This window comes from Marmota marmota, unplaced genomic scaffold (genome assembly GCF_001458135.2).
Source record: "Marmota marmota marmota unplaced genomic scaffold, marMar, whole genome shotgun sequence".
Classification (NCBI taxonomy): Eukaryota; Metazoa; Chordata; class Mammalia; order Rodentia; family Sciuridae; genus Marmota; species Marmota marmota.
In genome coordinates, this window is record NW_025999900.1 from 13,954,667 (window position 1) to 13,968,583 (window position 13,917).

Consider the following 13,917-nt stretch of genomic DNA (forward strand, 5'->3'; position numbering starts at 1 on the left):
TCTACAGGTACATTTTTAGGCATCAGGATAAAAAATTGATTGTTTATCTAGATTGGTGGAAATACACATCTAAATACATAAGTCATATGTTGTAATAACTGCAGTAATAGAGATATACCTAACAACAAGAACAGGGAGGAGAAACAAGAACATCTTATTGTATGAGGTGAAACCTGAACTGAGAAGAATTGCAAAGCAGAGAAAGGAGTTCACTCAGCAAAGTACAGATCAAGTCAGGGTCATACTACAGAACCTGCCAGAGAGAAACAATAATGTTTGTCTGGAATCAGTACATAAAAAGTAGTCATGGAATGGTGAGTGATGAGGGTAAGGAACCAAAGGAGATTAGGCCATGAGGAGTCATGAAAGATTTTACTCAGGAGATGACATAATACATGACTCAGCTTGTTGTTTTAAGGTAATGTGGTGCTTAGTATGATGGCTTGTGTCTATAATCCCAGCCTCTTAAGAGACTGATGCATGAGGATCATAGATTCAAGGCCAGTCAGGGCAATTTCCTTCATTGATTCAAAGAGGGAAAAGGGGCTGGCAAACCAGGACATCTTTGTAATGTACAAATAAAATAGGTTGAAGGGATAAAATAAAGAATTGGTACAGACAAGAGGATGAATTTCAAGATATACTTGTATGTAAACCTAACAGAGCATTTTTGTTTGAAATTTTGGAGGTGGAAATGTAGAAATGCATGAATAACAATTTTCAAACTAGGGAGTCTTGAACAATGTTAATGCTTGTTATTATTATTATCACTATTATTTATTTTTATTTGTATCTTGTTACTGGGAAATGAACCCAGGGATGCATTTTTATTCTGAGACAGGACTCACTAAATTGCCCAGACTGGCCTTAACCTGTGATCCTTCTGCCTCAGTCTTCTAAGTAGCTGGAATTACAAGTGTGTACCATCACATTCAGGAACACATTACCTTTAGGAAAGAGAGAGAGAGAGAGAGAGAGAGAGAGAGAGAGAGAGAGGATTCAAGGATGAATATGTTTACTTCTATATTAGACATTTTCTAAAATTGGTGGAATATTATTTTTTAAACAGGCAAGGGATATTGTAGTTTATGTTTATCTGAAGTTTAGGGAAATACATATTTGTAAGTCTTAAGATTATATATGCTAACAAAGATATACGAATGGTTGATATTAACAAGGAAAAGTATACACATGAAAAAAGTGACTAAAGGATAGAACCATATATAGCACTAACTAATCATTAATCATTAAGATGAACTGAAACAGCATCCCACCAAATGGTATGTTTTAGAGTTAATTGGAAAAAGATTCAGACATCCATGAAATTTAAAGAAGATGATGGAACTCAATTTGAAAAGCAGATTTAGTCTAATGGGACTGTTCCTTAGAATGTAACTGGTAAACTTAGAATGGTTTCATCTAAGTCATAAACATAAGAAATATTTTATAAGTGGATACAGTGTCCAGTCTTGTGAAATTTGGATAAAGTTGTAAGGAAACTGGAAAAATCAACATATTAATTAAAATGGTTTCACTGTGCAGAATTAATACCATTACCTATAGGTGAATATAAAACTATTGCATTTACTCAAATAGTTTTTTTCTATCATTTTTTTCACATTAGAAAGAGTTCCAATTGTGTTTATATTATTTTATATTGTTTTTGCAAGTGAACCAGGTTCATTATTCAAAATGCAAGAGGAAGAATCCAGAAGTAAATGTTCTGGAATATAAATAATGAGAGGGTTTCTATAGGGGAAAGAAATAAAAGAGGCAAAATGCTACATTCAAGTTCGATGTTGCAGACTTATACAAGGGAGTTGCTTTTATTTGTGATTTGGCCCATCTTATTCCATACTGGCCTGTTTCCAGAATTGCTGATTTAAAAAGTTAACTTTTTGTTACCAGGAAGCATTTTTTAATTTATACTGGTCACTATAAATTCAGAGCAGAAAGTTCTACACTTCACTACAAATGGCAATGTGTTTTCTGTAGCCACAGGTTTTTGTGTACTCAATTACAAAAAGACATGTATAAGAAGGAGATATTCAAGAATGTTCAAATGTATAAAAATTTTATTCATAATGGTCCAAACTTTGGAAAGCTCTTCTCTGCTGCACTCAGCCCTTCTCATTCCAACCTTGAACTCAGAGTGGCCTTCCATAGTTGGTTCTCAGCATGATTACCATTTCTGGGGCTTTTTGTACCTGTTGATAGTTTTTAGAAATGAAAAATTTATTTTCATTTGGTATCAATTTTGTTTTGCCTAAAGGACATTCCTTAGCATATCTTGAAGTACAAGTTTGTGAAAGATGAATTCTTTTCACCTTTTTAAAAAATCTATTTAAACTGCATTTTAAAAAAATATTTCCTCTGAGTATAACCTTCGTACTTTCCTTTCAGAATTTCAAAAATATTCTACTTTCTTGTTGGTATTGTTTTCAGGTATATATCTGTGGATATGCTTGCATTTATTCTTCTGTATGTTGTGTGAGTTTTCTTTGTGGTTGCTTTTAAGATTTTATTTTTATCACTAGTTTTGAGAAATCCAATTATCACATATATGTTTTGGTTTATTTTTAATCTTTTATTTGCTTTGGGGTCATTGAATTTCTGGATCTATGGGCTTATCATTTTCATAACAGCTGAGGATTTTCTAGTTAATATTTATTCACATATTTTTGCTCCCCCTCTCCAAGCCTCCAATTATAGCTACATAAAGCCACTTAAAGATGTTAAACAACTCATGGACTTTTTCTTCCAGTTTTTCTATTTGGTTTTAATTTGGGTAGTTTCTACTGTTTTTATATTCAGTAATCATTTCTTTTATGATATCTATCTTTAATCCTATTCAATGTTTTCTTCATCTCAACCGTTTGGCCTCTCACCTCTATAAATTCAATTTGAGTCTTTTTACAGAACATCTTTATGTATTTAGTTAATGTTTTGAGCACATGAAATCCAGTCATTGTAACTATTTTAGTCACTATCTGCTAATACTAATATCTATATCAATTTTTAGTTGGTTTCAGTTTATTGATTTTTCTTTTCTTTATGGGTTATTATTTTCTTGATTTTTGCAAATATGGTAATTTGGGTGCCAGACATTATAAATTTTACAATGATGGGTATGGGATATTTGTTCATTTCTCTAAATATTCTAGAGCTTTGGAGGAATGTGGTTAAGTTACTTACAAACAGTCTAATTGTTTTAAGTCTAAATTTCCAAATTTAAGTGAAACTAGAGGGGGACTCTCTGTATGTGTTTCTGTCTCTCTCTAATGCTTTATTTCTGATATTTTGTTTCCTGGATATACTCCAGCTGCCTTGTCTTCTGGGTTCTCAGCTCTATCTTCTCAAGTCAGATTTGCTACCATTTTCACCTTGGTTATATCTACTTGCATCATGGTCTCTAAACAGCAATTATGAACTCACATAGTTTGATTTCCACTTCTCAAGGATCATTGCTTTTCATTATCTCATGTCCAGTGTCTAAACACTGTTGTTTCATATACTGTCTAGTTATTTGGTGTTTCAGTTTGAAAGATATATCCGATTTTAGTTACTCTATTTTGGGTGGAATTCAATTAAAAAGTAAAGATTTCAAATAATTGCATTTTAAGCTATTTAAATTACAAAGGGAAGTAAGGGCAAGTAAAATTTTATTTTTTTTTAATTTTGTCCTCTATGTTCTCTTATTTCTCAACATATATTTGTGTCCATTGACTAAGGGCTTTTAAAATTTCATAAACCTTGATTATGCAAGAAAACAAAATACACTACTCATCCTATGCCATATTTTTTGTTTTAATTTTGTTTTTTTGTTTTTGGTTTTTGTTATTTCAGAAAACATATTTTTAATTCAAAAAATCATTTACAAACTATCAAGGTACATCTCTTACATTTTGGAATTTTAAATGGCCTATGACTTTGAGCCTCTGTTTCACTAATACTTATATGTTTCCTTTGTTTGAAATTGTATGCCTTTAAATTAGTTTGATCCATAAACCATTTAAAAAAACAAATACTTGCAGTACTTTGAGTATGGCCAACTAGATTGCTTAACTGAAAATAAATTATTATGTAAGACAAATAGAAGTTTTATTCTACTGAAATATCTTCAGGGGGCTTTTTTCCCCTTAGAATTAGTTTATCATTTCAGTGCTTGTGATAAAAAATAATTTTTGCCCTATTTGGAAGGATTACAGCAAAAATTTCCAAAAAATAAAACTAAATAAGGTTAACAGTGTTAATCTTACAATGTTACTTAAAATTTACACCATACAGCACGGAAAATAGCATTTTTTCTCCATTTAGTTGAAAGGGATTCTTGGAGATTGACTATTCTTATATCTCTTTTAAATAAATTGGTTTTAAGACAATTCAGATACAAATAATTAACAATAAATAGGGACTGGTAAAGAAATGATAAGCATTCTCATTATATCATCATGGCTTTATGTACTAACTAATAATAATACTAATAATGTCAAAAACACTGTAATCATTAGGAGACATTCCATGCTCATGTAGTTAGATATCTGAACTCCTAAGCCAACTTCCAGGGCAATTATGTATAGACATTATGATGGCTTTGGTTTAACCATTGAAAACAGTTTTCAATTGCAGTTCACAATGTGAGCTATTTCTTAAGTCTTCAACAGGATTCAAAAGCTTGTGTATTATTTCAGATTAGAACTTTGACAACCAATTGACATTTGTCCAGCAAACTGAACTGGCAGTCTTGTGAAGTTATACTCATTATTAATATTTGAGGCAGTCTCCCCATGGAAGATTAACCAAGCTATGCACCTGGTCTGTTGTGCTGCCCCAAAACTCTTTTATAATGGTTCAGAATAACTCAGTTATTTGCTAAACCAATATTAAAATAGAGGTAACATCATTAATGCTGATAGCTGTATTTTCAAATTTATTTATATTCTGATGTTTTTCAAAGGGATAAGCACAGTCACTCCTCAAACTACATTTTTCAACTTTTACACTTGGCTCAGCAATAATGATCAAGAACAATACAAAAGAACATACAAGAGGAAATGAGGGGAAAGGGAAAAATAATACAAGGGGGAGACATGAAGGTCAGTAGAGGGGGTAGAGAGAGAAGAGGGGTGGGGAGGGGAGGGGAGGGGGGATAGTAGAGGATAGGAAAGGTAGCAGAACATGACAGTCACTAGTATGGCAATATGTAAATCAATGGATGTGTAATTGATGTGATTCTGCAATCTGTATATGGGCTAAAAATGGGAGTTCATAACCCACTTGAAGCAAAGTGTGAAAGATGATATATCAAGAACTATGTAATGTTTTGAACAACCAACAATAAAAAAAAATAAATAAAAAAAAACAATTTATCTCTTGTCAGTAAGAAAATATGTTGTGAATATTTGCAGAAGACACCAAGAACATTATATCAGATCATCACAAGAACCTTATATTCTGGGATTCTCTCACCTACTTTCATTAGTGTTGTATGTAGCTCTTCTCCTCTTGCTGAGAAATTATATTTGAACACAGCTTTGAGAGCATCATCTACTCATATCTATATATTGATATCTATACTTATATACTTTCATGAATTATGTTTGTATGAAACTGTCAGTTGATTAATTGAAATGGTTTTGTGTGGTAAATTTCACTGTAAAAGTCCACAAGATTGTTTAATCCCCACTTGAATTTACCTAGCAAGAGTTAATTTTTCTTATTATGATGTATTTCTTGAATATTAAGTTTGCTGAACTGCATGCACACACTTTAAACTTTTAAAGTTTACATTTTAAACTTGTTACTTCTGTTAAGAGAAACCACTTTAAACAATATTAATGTGGTTGTGTGGGAAGAACACAGATTTTGCATAATTTCCTCCTCTTTAAAAAAACTAAATTTCAACATTTTCTCCCTGGGTATCCAGCTGCTATTAATTCCTTCTTCAAGTCAATTAAACCCAATGCCTTTCAAAAGTACAAAGAAAAACGGAACATAGTTTTAGCCCTGTAATCATGATAAAACTTGAGATGAAGTCAGAATCATGATGAAACTTCATAAACATACAATGTAATTTAAAATTTTAAACAAGAGAGCCTCTTTTCTCAAAGCAAATACAATTCACATTTTTTCAGTATATGTAGATCACATCTTCCATGTTGAAATACATCATATTTTAATGAACTGTTAATCTTTATTTTTGACAAGAAGTTATCAATCAAGATTTTTTTTAAATAAAGCCTTAAAAGTTCAGTTAAGGAACATTTTTTCAATTTAATACCAAATTTTATTCTTTAATCTACCTCACAATGTAAAGAAAGAATTATACTTAGATCTTAGTTGAGAAGCCATTTATAAATATATTGGAATAAATATAGAATTTAATTATAATAATTCAAAATAAAATTATAGTCAAAATTTAGAATATAAATGAAAACGCAATAAATATTTCTTGTGAGACTGAATCAATTTTAAAAGAATCTATATCTTTTCAAAAGCAAAACTTCCATGCAAATTAAAAGAAAGAATCACACTGTGCAGGACCTTTCTCTGAGGAAGATTACAGTACTTTTCTGGCCTGTCGAATTGGATTCCCTATCATCACAACATTATAAATAAATGTTAAAAAGGTGAATTATGAATCTTCCAAGAGTTTAAATTATCATAAAGTATTTTTATCATACTAGTAAGTAACTACCAATTCCTGGATCTGTTTCCACACAATGTCAAAATGCACTATCAATGCTTGTAAAAGTAAACACATATAATGGCTTTGCAAATCGGTCAAACTTTTATTACTGTCCAGCTTTATTCAGTGTCACTAAGGGCTAAACTGTTCACATAAGGGAGTGTCCTAGGTATAGGCAGCCCTCTGGACACAGGAAAGCTCATCTTCTGTTGATCTGTAAACTGCACATGGGTAGTCAACACACTGCCAGCAGGCAGCAGCCCATACATTACCTTGCATCAGACCATCTACTTCCTGATGTTCACCACCATCTGCTCCCAGCATTCCCTGTCAATCCAACCACAAAAGTAGCTGTTTTTCAGCCTTCTCTGTTTCAGGACTTAGACCTTCAGCACAAACTTAGATCCAACCTTGTCATTTGATCAAAGTACAAAGGGAGGTAGGAGGAAGAGAAGAAAAAAAAAATTAATAGAAAAACAAGGTGATGAAACATTAAAGGCCGTCACAACACAAGTTTTAAGTGCTTTGAGCAAGTAGTAGTATTGTTCTAGTTAACATATGGATTCCCAAGGAAAGTGACTGTGAAAACTTCAGGAATGATTTTGATAATATATACACATTAATTTTGATTTTAAAATATAATCCCATTCTATTATATTGACTCCTGACTGCAGATAACAAGAACCTACTGATGAAAATAATTATGTACCGTAAGAAAAACTAGATAATTTTATCAAACTATTCACCTTTATATAGCTAAGGGAAATACATGTACTTCCAGGTCTGTTTCTCTGGCATCCTTCCCAAGATGAGAAGATTCTGACTTTGGCTTCACATGGGTAAATTTAAATGGTTACAAAATCACAACATTTTAATTACCCCTATTAGACTCCATCTGAATGTAATCCCTTTGTCTTTCCCATGACTACACTGCAAGTTCTGAATCATACTCTACAAGCAGTATTCCCTTTCTTCATCCACTTCCCACTACTATCTATTAAAATTAAAATTTTGGATAATTAAGAAGACTTTTCCTTTACCGAAATTTCCATGCTAAAACATTCTGTTACTTTACTCCAGAATTAAAACTTGACTTGCATGCAGAAATCTACACTACATGCCACTCAATCATTTAAAATACCTACATAAAATAAAACTTATTGTGATGATAAAGTAAATATTTTATTTTTAAATCTCTCTGGGAATATAAGCTACTCAGTGGAAGGTTACCTTTTATTATCAAAAGAATTAAAAAGTTTGCTGGAAGCAAGGAGTAATTTGGAGGTTATAGAGAAAATTCCAGAAGATCTGGTATCTTTAAAAAAGGAATATTAAAAATTTGAACTGTGTATATATTGTCATCCTCTCCAGAATTTACTAATAAAGACAGTCTGATTCATTCTTCAATACTTTTTTTTTTTAATCATTAAGCTTCAATGACCATCTCTATTGTAGACAATGGAAATTCAAATGTTTGCCATTAAACATTCTACATAAATAGACTCAAATATCTTCAGGTTTTAAAAATTAGAATATAAAAAGTGAAATAATACAGGTAAATCATAAGTAAATATAAGGAACATGAGGAGCCTATTCAATCTACTTGCAAAAGAGCAAACTCTTTCAGAAGCGGTAAACCTCAACTCTAGGCCTTAATAAGCATAACAGTATTATAAAGAATTCAGAACTGACTTATTCCTTAAAATATTTCTGGAAAACTAGTGCTGTAAGATATCTTTAGAGGAAACCAGAAGGAATCTATTTCAGAAAAAGATTGCTCTGATACTTTTTTTTTTCTTACCACTGAAAATTAAAATAGAATTTTAAGTAGTTACTTTTATGGCATTATTGAATTATATATTTTGTATGTATTATATTATATTATTGACTATTGACAAATTTACATTTTTCTCCTCAATTTCTGAATAGAAAATCATTTGCCAATCAAAACTCCACATTTAGGTTTGTTTCTTTCATATTTGTAGCTCATTTTTGAAGGTATTCGAGGCCCTGGGATAGAAGGTGATATTGCCATTGATGATGTATCAATTGCAGAAGGAGAATGTGCAAAACAAGATCTAACAACTAAGAGTAAGTGTCTTCTCTTCGGATTCTTTTGATTTAATGCTGAAATGCTATAACAATTAAATTAGTGTAATCTAATTGTAATAGACAAAATTTTATTTATTTACAAATTTCTTATATTTAAGTGTTAAAGACTAGAAGATATTTTAAATTAAATTTTAATATAAAATAAAAATAATTTTGATTTAAATTACATAAATTACATTTTTACTATGAAATGAAATTTAATCTATTTAAATTTATACTATTTATTTTAGAGGCATTTTTTATAATTTTATTAAGTTATTTTGGAAATCTATATACTTAGTACCACTTTACATAATTACATTTGTTTTTATCCTCAAATAGTTTAAAAATATATTCCCTATATCTAAGTTTTACCAACCATTTTAATGGATTCAGTATTGGAAAACAAAAACAAAAACAAAAAACTTTATTATATGTGTTTAGTAATGGAGTAGCCCCCTCTTTTCAGGTATAATTGCTCTCCTCTCTGCCCAAAATCTTATTTAGTAATTTGGTCTCTGGTATTTACATGGGTTTGAATATTATGGTTTAGTGATATGTTCAAATTTAATTTTTTACTACAGGTCCACTTCTTAATAGAAGAAGGATATATAAAAGTGAAAAATAATGCAAAAAGCATTAGAATTATGTGAACTGCTTCTTAAGATCCTCAAACCCTTGTTATATATTTAAGATGTAAATGTAAAATTATTCCTATTAAAAGTCCAATTCTTAGGCACACCTGCAATATTTAATTTTATGGTCATATAAAGAAAGAGCAATCAAATTAAATTTACAACAAATAATTCATCAATAATTTAGCATATATAAAAACATAAAATCCATATTGTACAAGTGTAGAGCAAATCAGAGTCTTTGTTAGTTTGTATATTTAGTGAGAAATTATGTCAGTCTAGATGCTGAAAGTCAAATTTGTACAACTACCCATTGTTGCTCAGATGAACTGAATTGCCTCTATTCTTCAGCACTGAAAAAGGACAAAAACTAAGATTACTTGTAACAATAAGCCATTTTGCTCATAGTTTCTTGTTATTGCACTTAGCATTTAAAATACACATTCAGTAAAGACTTTTCCATGGATCTGGATAATTTTGCTTTAGAAAAGCAACTGCACCAAATAAACCAGGTTTGTCTAATGCACACAAAAAAATTCATTTTCCTCAGACAATGTGATTTATTTTGAATTCTACAGCTTGAATCAGTGGCAGTAAGATTATATTAACCCAAGGTAGTTACCACTTTATTAAAAAGTTTTACATTTTCCTATTTTTTAATCATTGAAAATTATAAATTCAAATCAATAAATTGAACTGAACTTTCCAAAAGAGGAAAACAAAAGAACATAATTTACTCTCTAGAGTAGATAGCAGAAATGACTATGGCATCACACTGAGACTTCATTATTACACAATAGAACATTTTTATAATCAGTTTTCTTCTCTCGAACTAGAAAATTGGTGTGTCTATTTTAAATAGGTTAAATATGAATATGCTGTGTATTTTTACTTTGCTTCTGTAAGTCAGGGGAAAAGTATCCCAAATGAACCCAAATATTCTATTTGGAATGGGAAAGTATTCTGTTACATTTGTCACTATTTAACTATCACTTATTAAGTGCAGTTTGATAAGTGAACTTTGATTGTTTGATGAATTTTAAATTCATAAATACAGAACAGCATGAAGTTCAAAATCCTCTTCCTAATCCTTCCCAGGCAATAAAAGGTGGGATGGCCCATAGCACCAAGAACTAAGATTATAAGTCTCTGCATTCCAAACCTAGCTCTCTCTTAGGCAAAAACTATTTTGTAAACTTAGGCAGACTAATATATTATCAAGTCTACTATTTGCCCGCTTGGGTCAGGTATGCATTCTAAGAAGCATCACAAGGACAGCAAGCTTTAACTGAAGTATCAAGTAGAGGGATAAACTCAAGGCAGATTGGTGGAAGGAATTATTTAGTTCCAGTGGACTTCAGAATACTTCAAAAAGTTAAGCTAGAGAGAAATTTATTTACATAATTGATAGATAGTTAAACAATGATATAAATATAAGCAATGCACTGTTATAGTAGTGAAATTTCTCTAACCATAACCCATTCCTTCCAACTTGGCAAGAAGAGCAGTTTTTCTCTCAGTTTTCAGGCTTAAATCCTTCCAGAAACTTGGAGGGGAAAAAAAAAAAAGAATCAAAACACAAAATGTCTTTTTAGGATTTCTGAGAATTTTCTCCATGTGATTGCTTTCATAGGACTAGCAAAATTGTGAGGTGGTGCTCAACCATAAACCTGTGTGAAATTGTTCTGAAAAGTTTTTATAGAATATCAATTTAAAATCTGCAAATATTTTTATTTATTTGATCAAGTTTATTCCTTTTTTGTTTACCTTAAAACTAAAATCGATAGACAAAACTATTTTCCAAAATTTTTCCCTATATCAAATTTGTTTTTGCTAGCTCGCCAAAGTTGTATTAACATTATATAGAATGCTTATACTTCTTTATTTTTTTATTATTATTATTTTTTATTTTTGGCATTTATTTTCCTTATCTCTAGATTCCGTTGATGGTGCTGTTGGGATTTTAGTTCATATATGGCTTTTTCCGATTATCGTCCTCATCTCTATCTTGAGTCCTCGAAGGTGACCTTATCCTGGCAGAGGCTATAAAAGATTCACCAGGCACTGGCATGAAGAAAGAGTCTTTGTAAATGGACACTGAAAAAAACAAACTACCAAAGATTCCTCCACTGACTACTGACTCAAAAATAAAATAATAAAAACAAATTTTTTAAGCACTGGGGATAAAAAGACATCATGGAAGTATAACTTATTCCAAACTACATATAAATGATAATCTTGACCTGAGTAGAAAAGAGACCTTCAGGTGCTTTTGTGGCTAAAAAGATTACAGCATCATCTGGTTGAACTCTGGGAAAAAAAAGAAAAGAAAAAGAAAAGAAAGAAAAAAAGCGCTATAGAAATCCTCCTCAAAGCACAAAGTCATGGCTGGTTTTGTTTCAAATGAATAGTTTGCTTGTTACCATGGAAACCTAATGGCCTGCCAACAAAAACCTCACTGTAAACAGGGTACGTGAAGAGCTGGCATTTATTTTCCTTTCAAGAAGGTTTTACGTATAGAATTAAATAAATGTAGGCCCTTTTACCTTTGGCTGTTACCCTTCCTTGAAAATAACCCGAACTCAGAATTATTTAAAGCATTCATATTCCTTCCCACCTTATCCCCACCCACTTTAATTACTATTATTTTTTCCCTCCCATGGCTAAGCTAGATAACTGTATGCTGTCTCTTTTTGCATGCACTACTATCCAGGACGGTAAACCTGGGCTTACATATTACACAGGCTTATCGGAGTTTGCTTGCGGCCACTTGAACACCCCAACTACGTCATCTGTTCCAATGAAGAAACCAAACCACCATCTTTTATAAATTGCCATGGAAACCAAGTGCCTTCAATGAAACAAGCCTGAATAATTTTCAACTCAGAAGCTTGCACTGCTAAGAGTGGTTTGTGTAAAACTATTTTGTAAACAAACTACAGAGCCTAAATGTGCAAATTACAGGCAAGACCACAAAGCCGCTTCTGAAGAAGAAAGGACCGAAGCTGCTGCGTAAGCCCATGCAGACAAGATATGTGTTGTTTAACCTCCTAGACAGCCATGGCCTTTCGGCTTATTGTCCATTAGAGAATAACTTCCATTGAGACCAGACATGGGAGCAACACGGTTTTCTTCCAGGTTATTAAATGGGTCAACCAGAGCAAAAGGTTGTTCAGATAATACTTAGCGCAGAAGGTGGTACAATACAAAAGAGATTTTTTTTTTTTTTTTTTTTACTCTAACCTCCATTTGAAATGAAATTGGCCCTAGCTTTAGAGGGAACAAGAAAATGTTTGTGATTGCAGTGCATACAAACTCTACAGCGGAACTGGGCCTGAAAAATCTGGCTTTATTGTAAACACTGAGGGTAATATGCCTCTGCCCTTTAGTCAGACTCTGTGCAAATTGTGAAATATTATTTTATTATTTTACCAAGATTAAAAAAACACTTTTACAAAAAAACAAAAACCTGTAAAAATGATTTTGAGCTACCTGAGGACAAATCATACCTTGAACCAGCCAGTTTTCCAATGCATTGTAAATTTCACTTAAACCTGTTGGTTACGAAAATTTGAAGATCTTTTTCCTTAAATTATCTCAGCTTTTAACTTCATTTAAAAACACTTTTGTCTAAAGAAGAATATTATTATTATATGTTCTTTCAACACCCCAGGATTAAAAAAAAAACTGATTATGCAAATAATTGGGATATAAGTATTAAATTATAACATTTGCAAATATCAATATAAAAAGCACAACAAAATGTAGTGGAAAAATGACAAAGCTTGATTTTTTAAAAAAACAATCTGTAGAAATGTTTGTGCAAATTCAGTAATTCAACTTAAAATATAATTTTACAGCTATGTTCAATAAAGCCTCTTTCCAGGTAAGGTCTGATGAGCGGTATGTGTGTTTGTTGAGCAATGTTCCCTGATCACTAAAATGAGATTAGTTTTACAGTTTACAGGTTATGTTACCACGGGATAAATTCTCAGTGCTGCACACACCTTAATGTCTGCAGGGAGAAATTTTAATAGGAAAGCCCTCAGCACTCTCCTATATTTGTAATACATGGAAAAGAAAAAAAGTTGTTTTAAACCATTATAGATAAAATATGAAACAAATGTGAACTTGGAAATTAATGTATTTTGTCATCATTCAGAAGGGGGCCTATCAGAATATTTATGTAGGTAGTGATTATACTGACCTAAACCAAATCCTTTCATTTTAACCAAGGCCTTTAAACAGAAGAGCAAATGAGTTTTATAACTTATTTGAATGAATTAGGCATATTGAAATTTTTTCAAAAATTCCATGTCACCTATTTTTTGTTTTGTTTCATTTTATATTTTGTCAAACCAAAGAAATTCAAGTAAACAATATTTGGGGCATTTAGGTTAATATTCGAAAAATCTACCTTCACTCTGACTTCCATTTTATAGCAACTAAACACTTCTTCTCTCTAACCCCTATTAGATTATTTGTCACCCTTTTTTCCTGCAC

General features: G+C 31.4%; 1 protein-coding gene across 1 annotated transcript in view; it reads left to right on the forward strand.

Annotated features, from left to right (window-relative positions):
• Mdga2 (MAM domain containing glycosylphosphatidylinositol anchor 2) overlaps positions 1 to 13,304 on the forward strand; it is a 260,412-nt gene extending 247,108 nt beyond the window's left edge. The window contains exons 12-14 of the mRNA XM_048798622.1: positions 8,674 to 8,779; positions 11,352 to 11,883; positions 12,128 to 13,304. Of these exons, the coding sequence (XP_048654579.1) occupies positions 8,674 to 8,779; positions 11,352 to 11,440 (195 nt within the window). The 3' untranslated portion in view covers positions 11,441 to 11,883; positions 12,128 to 13,304. The remainder of the gene's footprint in view (positions 1 to 8,673; positions 8,780 to 11,351; positions 11,884 to 12,127) is intronic.
• Positions 13,305 to 13,917: the final 613 nt, after the last annotated feature.